The sequence below is a fragment of the Myotis davidii genome, unplaced genomic scaffold (genome assembly GCF_000327345.1).
Source record: "Myotis davidii unplaced genomic scaffold, ASM32734v1 scaffold401, whole genome shotgun sequence".
Classification (NCBI taxonomy): Eukaryota; Metazoa; Chordata; class Mammalia; order Chiroptera; family Vespertilionidae; genus Myotis; species Myotis davidii.
This window is the reverse complement of record NW_006291020.1, coordinates 367818-377817: the sequence shown is the minus strand read 5'-3', so window position 1 is coordinate 377817 and position 10000 is coordinate 367818. Positions and strand designations below refer to the sequence as shown.

The window sequence follows — 10000 nt, the reverse complement described above, 5'->3', positions numbered from 1 at the left end:
TCCCATATTGCTTTGTGGCTCATGAGAAACAGTCATGTCACATGTAGCTAATCTTTGTGGTAAAGCAAAGATCACAAAATTTGGATTTAGAAGTGAAAAGCTAGAAGGAGGAAGGAAACAGATAATCTTCACTATTAGGACTTAGGGCTTTGAAGCAAGCAACCATTTTCATTTTTGCCTATAATTGTTCAATATGATATCTTACTCAGTACCTTCAACTAGTAAGGCACCTAGACAATAATGATATCTGTACTTCCCAGTTGGGAAGTTCTAACTCATGTGACATTTCTACACTTCACATGGCTATAAATGAACTCCACTTATTCAATAAACATTAAATCACAGAATACTTGGTAAGGGGTAGGAAAGGTCTCTTTCTGTCTCTGAATGTAATTGTGTCTGAAGGTCTGGAATTTCGTGGCCATCTTGAACCCTGAGGGGAGACTGCCCAAGGACAAAGCCAACATCTAGAGCAGTGGTTCTCAACCTGTGGGTCGCGACCCCTTTGAGGGTCGAACGACCCTTTCACAGGGGTCGCTTAAGACCATCTGACATATATAAGTACATATTGTTTTTGTGATTAACCACTATGCTTTAATTATGTTCAATTTGTAACAATGACATTGGCGGTCACCACAACATGAGGAACTGTATTAAAGGGTCGCGGCATTAGGAAGGTTGAGAACCACTGATCTAGAGGATGGCTGAGTGGAGATGGAAAGAATTTGGGCCAGATGATGACATTCTTGATCCACAGAATCAACCAGATCTGAAATCTGCTCTACCTCTGAACTTCCTGTCTGTCATAATAATTTTCCTTCCGTTACTTATTCCCTCAAGTCAATTTGAAGTGATATTTTCTATTACTGGCATCCAAAGGCATCTAAAGAGATAACATGTGCTCAGTGCTTGAATATATTCTCTTTTATCCAATAATCCCATGTGATAGGCATAATTGTTATCCTATTTTACAGATGACGAAACTAAGACGTAGATGAAGTAATTTGCCCAAAGTCACATAGCTAGTCGAATCATAATTTCAAAACAAGAATCAGAGCCCCTGGTCACAAACCCCCTTCCTATCATCCAAATTAATGTTTTGCTTTATGGTACATTGGTAATGAGTGAAAAACATACTTTCTTAATTTTAACTGGCTTTGATTAATATAGAAATGTTTTTCTCCCCCACAGATATTGCTGACTGGGGTAAAGAATAATGGGAGAAGAACAGATGGAGCCTAGGTAACAAAGAGAAGCGAATTTATGATTTAAAGTGCTCAACACAGCCCTAGCTGGTTTGGCTCAGTGTACAGAGCCTTGGCCTGTGGACGGAAGGGTCCTGGGTTTGATTCTGGTCAAGGGCACATGCCTGGGTTGTGGGATCGATCCCCAGTAAGGGGCGTGTAGGTGGCAGCTGAGCAACGATTTCCTCTCATTATTGATGTTTCTATCTCTCTCTTCCTCTCTGAAATTAATGAAAAAATATTTTAAAAAATTTAATAAATGAAGTGCTCAACACTACTTCACAAAACAGATAACTGCAGCATTTTAGTATATGTAATTACATGTTAAATGCAAAGAGGATAAAAACAGAAAATTGACCTGACTTTATCAGCCTGTCAATGAACTTGTGGGAGGGAGGGAGAAGGTAGTGCTAACTTCTAAGATGCACCTTAAACTAGAAAAGTCTGTAAGTTGGCTTGGGTTCCAGCCTTGGCTCTACCACTTACTAGCACTATCACTTTAGGCAAAACTTCACTCCTGTGTTTTTAGTTTCTTCATCTGTAAAACAGGTGCAATAATAATACTTACACATCACAGGATTGTTCTTAAGATCAAATGAGATGTAATACATATAAATTGCTAGAACAATTGCTGGCACAAAGTAAATAATTAGGACTAGCTATGGTTAGTCGTCGTCATCATCATCATCATCATCATTATCATTTGAAAGAACACATGTTCTTTTTAAAGAGAATAAATAATTTATCCTCCCCATTCCTAGAAAGGAAAAAAGCCAAGACACTGTATTATAAAGTATTCTTTATATTCTTTATTAATAGAATGAAATAATGGAGGCAGGAGACAAGTGACAATAAAAACAGTCATATAAAAAGAAAGAACAGTGAAGGAAGAAGGAGCTAAGGTCTAAAGCCAAAACTGGGAAAAACAAAATTCTAGCTCAACTTTTGTTTTGTAAAATCTCTAAAGCTGCATAAATCTTGAAGTAAAGGTTTCTAGATATCAGAGAGACACAAATGTTTCAAATATTAAAGAAACGAAATACAACAAAGACAAACACACATACAGAGTTAGAGAATGAGACATATGGAGCGTGTCATATAAAAGACTGACAGAGAAAAAACAGAACAGAGATGCAGACAGGAAATAAAACAAGAATCCATGCCCTGTTTCCAAGTAATAGGTAAGACTTCCCAACCAGCCAGTTCTCCCATCTCCCATCTCCTTCCTTCCAACTCCAAGAAACTTACATTGAAAGATGCCAGGGCCTCAGAGACACTCTTCTCAATGAACTCATCAGTGATTCTTCGGGAAGGATGCTCGTTAAACACGGAGTTCATTAGTGCAATCTTCGCAGCGCTCCGCCGGGCCTCAGCTTTAGTGGGGCAAAACTAGGCAGGGGAGAGAGAGCATACGTGTACGTGTGCGTCTGAGAGAGAGAGAGAGAGAAGGCGCAATGGGAGGGAAACACTTGAGGTAGAAGACACTTGGACGCTCTGGATAAATCATTTGTTCAACACTCCCTCCAACGTTTTTATTGGAAATGGTGGGGGCATTTGGAAACATAATTTTGATTCGACATCCTGAAGTTATTAAAGAACTGGAGATGGCCATATAGCTCATACCAAATTGAAAGCAGAATGAGGGAGGCTGCTGAAGTCAGCATATAATCACTGGGTATGAAAAATAGCCCTGTTTAAACTGTCAACACAATTAATTACTCAAAAGCCAGATCCTGGCCAGCCTGTTAGAAATCTGTGTCTTGCCCTGACCGGTTTGGCTCAGTGGATAGAGCGTCAGCCTGCGGACTGAAAGGTCCCAGGTTCGATTCCGGTCAAGGGCATGTACCTGGGTTGCGGGCACATCCCCAGTAGGGGGTGTGCAGGAGGCAGCTGATCGATGTTTCTCTCTCATTGATGCTTTTAACTCTCTATCCCTCTCCCTTCCTCTCTGTAAAAAAATCAATAAAATATATTTAAAAAAAAAGAAATCTGTGTCTTGTTCTCTTGTTCTGTGGACAGGCAAGACTTTTTCATCCCTCTGGATAACCCAAGATTAGAACAAACGGAGTCTAGGCTGCTTCTGCAGTGGGGACGCTAGTCTCATCTGGGACTCCTGGCCTTCCCTTTTAGCTTGAGCAGTTCCCCCAATAATGTAATGAATCCAGGAGCTATCCCTGAGCAGAGCCCAAGGTCTGAAGGAGGAATCTATAGTCTTCTTTATCCCCCGTGGACACAAGGAGAAGAGGGGTGTCTAGGGAAAGGAAGGCTGACCTAACGAAAGCAAGAAAAATTAAAAATTCATATTTTTACATTGTATCCAACATAGGTATCGTGGGACAGTCCGATTTCACCATTCAACTTCAGACTCCTAGGCACCAGAGTATTCCTTTATAATTCATCCTCACTGGCTGCTTCAAAGGCCTCCGTGCCCTTCGTCATTTTTAAAAATATATATTTTTATTGATTTGAGAGAGGAAGGGAGAGGGAGAGAGATAGAAACATCAATGTTGAGAGAGAATCATTGATCGGGCATGTGCCCTGATCAGGAATCAAACCCGTGACCTCAGTTCTTGGGTTGACGCTCAACTGCTGAGCCACACCCAGCTGGAATTAGAATTAGAGGAAAGGAGGTAAGTGATGTTACAATTTTTAAAAGTAGCCCAGGATATGTTTGCTACTTAACCATCCTTAATTATCAATAATTCCCAATTTCCTTTAGCGGACAGGTCTCTCTCAGACGGTATATGGAGCTTGGTACATTAACCCTAAATCTTGCTTCTTCCATTTCTCTGTTTCTACTTTTCTATTTAGTAGCCTGCTGTCCACTCTACTGTCTAATGCTGTTTCTGAGAGGCCATCAATGAAAAGAACCAATGGAAGAAATTTCAGCTGCCAAAGTGAATATAAAACAGATCATCCCAAAGGGGCCACAATAGATAATCCTACTCTTTCAGGAAATAAGAGAAATCAAATTACTACCGTGGTTCAGCTTTGGGCATAACCATAAAATAATCAAGTCCTTATTCAGCAATATAATGAGGTCTGAGAAGGGAAGGAAAGATCTTACTCTGTAGAAGAGAAAGCATAAACATTAGTCATTCTGGGCACTTACTTATTTTTCTTTAATGGCTGAGGCTCTAAGGGGGAAATTTAGCCATCTGATTTTAAATGAAGCTCCCTGGGGGCCGTTTCTATTTGGGGCAGGAACTGAGCTGTAATGGCACTCATTCATGCAACAGATTTATTAAGTGCCTATTATTATTATTATTATTATTTAAAATATATTTCCTTATTGATTTGAGAGAGGGAGAGACAGAAACATCAATGATGAGAATCATTGATTGGCTGCCTCCTGCACGCCCCCTACTGGGGATCGAGCCCACAACCTGGGCATGTGCCCTTGGCCAGAATCGAACCTGGGACCCTTCAGTCCTCAGGCCAACTTGCTATACACTGAGCCAAACTGGCTAGGGCTTACGTGCCTACTTAAGTGCTGAGTTTCATGGTAGGGATTTAAAACTGAACAAGGGGCCTGGCCAGTATGGCTCAGTTGGTTGGAGCACCATCCCATACACCAAAAGGTGGCACGTTGGCCCTAGCTGGTTTGGCTCAGTGGATTGAGTGTCAGCCCGCGGACAGAAGGGTCCTGGGTTCAATTCCGGTCAAGAGCATGTACCTCGGTTGCAGGCTTGATCTGGCCTGCGCTGGAGGCAACCAAACAATGTGTCTCTCTCACATCCATGTTTCTCTCTCTCTGTCTCTCCCCCTCCTTTCCACTCTCTCTAAAAATCAATGAAAAAATATCCTCGGGTAAAGATTAACAACAAAAACACAAAAGGTGGCGGGATCAGTTCCCGGTAGGGGCACATACCCAGGTTGCAGGTTCGATACCCAGTCAGGGTGTGTGCATGGGGCAGCCGATTGATGTTTCCCTCTCACATCACTATCTCTGTCTTTATGTCTTTCTCTCCTTCCCTCCCTCCCTTCCTCACTCTCTCTAAAAAACAACAAAACAAAACCACAAAAACCATTCAATAAAATCCAATTAATTAGTTAATTAAAAAAAACTGAACAAGGAAGAAGACAGACGCTCTCTCTGCCTCCATAAAGTGTCATCCCCCCCAGGAGAGATAAACAAGTATGATATGTTAGGAGAAGTTCAAGGTGTTTGGAAGCACACAGCAGAGCTTACAACTTTGTCTAAGGGCTACACAAACCATATGGAAAACAGAACAAACGTGTCTATTCTCTTTTCTAAATTCCTATTCAGACTCTAAGTTAACATTTCAGGGCTTCCTTCCTATCTGTAATGTAAAGAATCCATTTGCGCCAAAACCGGTTTGGCTCAGTGGATAGCAAACTAAGATGAGCTCTAAATAAGCAGGGATGACGGAACTGAGGCGCGCATAAGCGAGGGAGAACCTGGAGAACCTGGCTGGAGAACCTAGCAAGAGAACATGGACACAGTACTTGGCTGGAGATTGTGGCTAGAGATCCTGGCAAGGCTGCTGATCAACTGAATGCTGTCTCCGTGTCATTCCTTCTTCGCTGACTCCGTCCACACCTTGGGGACCCCTGGACCTGCTGGGGTTGGACCCTGGCACTATATAATAAAAACCTAGGTGGCATCACGCCCTGTGTGACAACAGAAAAAATGATTCTCTCTCATCATTGATGTTTCTATCTCTCTCCCTCTTCCTTTCTCTCTGAAATCAATAAAAATGTATTAAAAAAAGAATCCATCTTTGATGATGATATTTACACTATTCTAATTTCTCATCACCCTGTAATAGCAACCACTCTTCATCATCATATATTACAGGTCTTTCATAGAATTGTAGAATGCTAGTACCAGTACTAAAAAGACTTTAGAAATAATCTAACCTTTCTCCTTTATATGATAGATGGGAAAACTGAGGCCCAGAGAAGTTATCTGACTTGCCTGCTGGCAGTCAAGGGAATGAGCATGTGAATATCTTAACTCCTGGCTGAGTAACATTTCCACCCAAACATTGCTTCCTTAGTAAATGCCTATGAAAACAAACTTGGGGCAAGGAGTATTATTCTATGTTCTCAAAAAGAGATGGCCGGAACTTGAAAAGCCAGATTAGAACATGGGTTAGGTGCTGGTAGTCTGATATACGGAATCAGGGCATTATTAATCACTGCTCAAATTCAAAGTGGGTTTATATTTTTGCAGGCTAAAAAGAAAAGCATGCTATGAGGTTCTTTTGTGGTCAAATGAGCCTGAGATGCTTACCAGAATGATTTGCCCAGAATTGGTTCAGGTCTTCAAATATGTGATTTCAAACAGAGATTTAATGGCCAAAGTGATAGAGAAAGCCATTACTAGCACCTAAGCAATTATCTTCTTTCTTTCATTAAATTTATTAGGGTTAGTGAATGTTTAAATGCTTTTAAATGGTGATAGGTAGGGAGCTAAGGAGTGTAGACTAATACATTGATTAGGGTTAATAGGGTCATATAGGTTTCAAGTGCACATTTCTATGATACGTGATCTGTATATTGTGCATTGTGTGCCCACCATCCAAAGTCAAAGCAATTACCTTTGCTACTGCTGCTTTGCAACTCTTACCTGGAAACTCCCAAAGCAACTTCCCCCAGGCAGGGTGACGTAGCAGACATAGGGAGGGGTGTTGGAGGGAACCATCTCATAAACCACGAGAGCCCCATTCTTCAGATCAGCCCCACGGGACTGCTTCATCTGCCAGAATTCCTGAAGCGCCTCCACCACGTTCACTACAAAAGAGAAGTAGATGGTGCAGCCAAGAGAACAATTCCAAGTGGTGCTCTGCTTGAATAGAGGGTCTGTAACCTGAAACTACGTTAAGGGTCTACCCTCCTAAGTCTCTACCTATCACCATTTAAAAATTAATAAACTTAGACTGTAAGTCCATTTGCATGCCTGCCCTCCTCCACCACCTTTCTAGTCCACATTTTGAGTAGTTCAAAGGAAAATAACTTAAACATTGAAGGCAGCATTTCCAAGGTCAGCAGACCATTATCACTGCCTGATGAAGTGCAAGTAGATTATTCCACAATTGGCCAGCTGCCCTAGAATAATAATAGTCACCACAATAATGTGTTAACATTTACTGAACACTTACTGTGTGTCACCCATTTCACAACCTTATGAGGCAGATACTTTAAAAAAATATGTACATATTTTAAAAATTGATTTCAGAGAGGAAGGGAGAGGGAGAGAGAGACAGAAACATCAATGATGAGAGAGAATCATTGATCAGTTGCCTCCTGCACACCCCCCACTGGAGATCGGGCCTGCAACCTGAGCATGTGCCCTGACCAGGATTGAATGGTGACCTCCTAGTTCACAGGTTGGTGCTCAACCTGGAGGATTTCACTGATGAGGGAAATGAGGCATAGAGAAGTTAAATAACTTGCCCAAGGATGTAATAGCTAGAAAGCAGCAGAGCAAGAATTCAAACCCAGGAAGTCTTGGTTGCAGTCAATGTTCCTAACCATTATATAATATTGTCATTCAAGGAAATATGGTTGTATTAGCCATTCTCTAGCGTATGCTTCTGGCAAGCAAACCCATGGCCAGATTCCTTTTACCTCCTGGAATACTATGTGTATATTATCTATCTATCTATCTATCTATCTATCTATCTATCTATCTATCTGGCTATCTGTCTGTCTGTCTATCTATCTAAAAGCCTAAGCGAACAGCCGACCAGCCAGTAGCTATGATGCACACTGACCACCAAGAGGATTGGGCTGAAACCAGCTCTCTGACTTCCCCCAAAGGGTCCTGGATTGCGAAGGGCGCAGGCCAGGCCAAGGGACCCCACTGGTGCATGAATCTGTGCACCGGCCCTCTAGTGTATATATAATTTATATAATATATATGTAAATGTAATTTATATATATAAAAGCCTAAGCAACTGGACGACCAGATGACTGGACGACTGACTGGTAGCTATGATGTGCACTGACCACCAGGGGGCAGATGCTCAACACAGGAGCTGCCCCCCTGGTGGTCAGTGCGTTCCCACAGCGGGAGTGCTGCTCAGCTGACAGAAGGGCACCAGATGCCAGGCTGATGGCTGGCGAGCACAGCTGCAGAGGCCTCTCGTGGACACTCCCCCTGCACACCTGGCAGAGGCAGCAGGTGCAGTGGGGCCGATGCGGCGCCCAGCCCGGGTTCAGGCTTCTCCCTATCTGCCTGCCACTTTGCACACTACTTCGTGCTGTGTGGGATAGAAGGGGATCGCGGGCTGGAGCCCGACTTGAGCTGGCGGATAAGGCCGGGCTGCGGTGGCGCGGAGGTCCACTGATCCCTGCAGGCCAGGCCGAGGGACCCCGCTGGTGCACGAATCCATGCACCAGGCCTCTAGTATATTATATATGTGTATATATGAGAGAGAGAGAGAGAGAGAGAGAGAGAGAGAGAGAGAGAAATGAATTTCTCTTCTGAGGCTTTCTCTAGACATAAATAATTTTTGGGGAAACTGTATATTGGGAGATATTCCTCCACAGGTCTGCTGCAATCTCCTTTCAATCTTGCTGGGTATGGCAAGATTTCAAGGCTGTGTCTGCTCTTTACTTAGGCCATTTCTCAGGATTGTGTTTGCAGCAAGAAACCATGACAGATGAGATAGTACCTGTCTATGGGACAAAGAACAAGCCTTCAATGTCGGACTTGGGAGGCAAAGGGACCTGGTGCAAACACACATGATGCTCATGCTACCTGCTGTGCTGAGTAATAAAGCCCTTTGTTTCTGAACCAGAACTTCTTGACTTCTACCAGCATCCATGAAACAGTAACCCGCTAACTTATTAGCTATAATTAGGGTAAACTCAAACTCCAGCCCCAACACTGTATTCCAGAACAGTGGCCCTCAGCCCCCAGTGCTTGGGCCCAATGATTCCACAAATATGTACTGAGTACCTTAAGTGCTCCTTTTCCTTATGGAGCTTACAGTCTAAAGATGGAGAGAGATATTAAAATAGCCAGTGTGATATGTGCTATAAAGGAGGGGTAGATGGTGAGAAATGTTTTAGGAACATCTGACCTAGTTAAGCAGTCACCCTGAGGAGGAGATATTTAAGCTCAGATATGCATACGAATCCACTAGGCAAAAAGGTGAGAGACTAGTGCTCTGAACAGAAGGAATGGCATGTACAAAGGGTCTGTAGCAGCCGGGAATATGGTGAATAAAGGGACTAGTGTGTCTAGAAAAGAGAGCGCGAGGGGAAGTAGGATGCAGGATGAGGTTGCAAAAGGATGCAGGGACCAGACCAGGTTGGATCTTGAGGCTGTGATGGAGTATCCTAAGAGCACTGGGAAGCCACAGAGGGTTTTACATGGAAGCAGGGATGAGATCAGTTTGCCTTTGGAAAGGATCACTTTGACTCTAGGGTTCAAACATTGTAAATGGCTTTAACTAAAGCCTCATAATAATAAGCCATCATACATATTCTCCAATAACTTGCAACATGACCACTTTCCACTCTCAGTTACAAGGACTTGTTCATCCTTTTTAAAAAATTGAACATATTGGGGTAAAATTATATAAGCTTCAGGGGTACAATTCTATGGTACATCATCTGTCATTCATCCTATATAATAAAAGCATAGTATGCTAATTAGACCGGACGTCTTTCTGGACGACATTCCCAACGAAGCCAGGGATGCAAGGGAAGCCCGGGTCTCGGGTGCCAGAGGGAGGCTGGTGCCGGCAGCCAGGGGAAGAAAGGCCCACACATGCACA

At 42.9% G+C, this 10000-nt stretch overlaps 1 protein-coding gene across 1 annotated transcript in view; it reads right to left on the bottom strand.

The window, feature by feature from the left end:
• LIX1L (limb and CNS expressed 1 like) overlaps positions 1 to 10000 on the bottom strand; it is a 24723-nt gene that overhangs the window by 6189 nt on the left and 8534 nt on the right. Inside the window, exons 3-4 of the mRNA XM_006764156.2 lie at positions 6841 to 7004; positions 2493 to 2633 (exon numbers count right to left, since the gene is read on the bottom strand). Of these exons, the coding sequence (XP_006764219.2) occupies positions 2493 to 2633; positions 6841 to 7004 (305 nt within the window). The remainder of the gene's footprint in view (positions 1 to 2492; positions 2634 to 6840; positions 7005 to 10000) is intronic.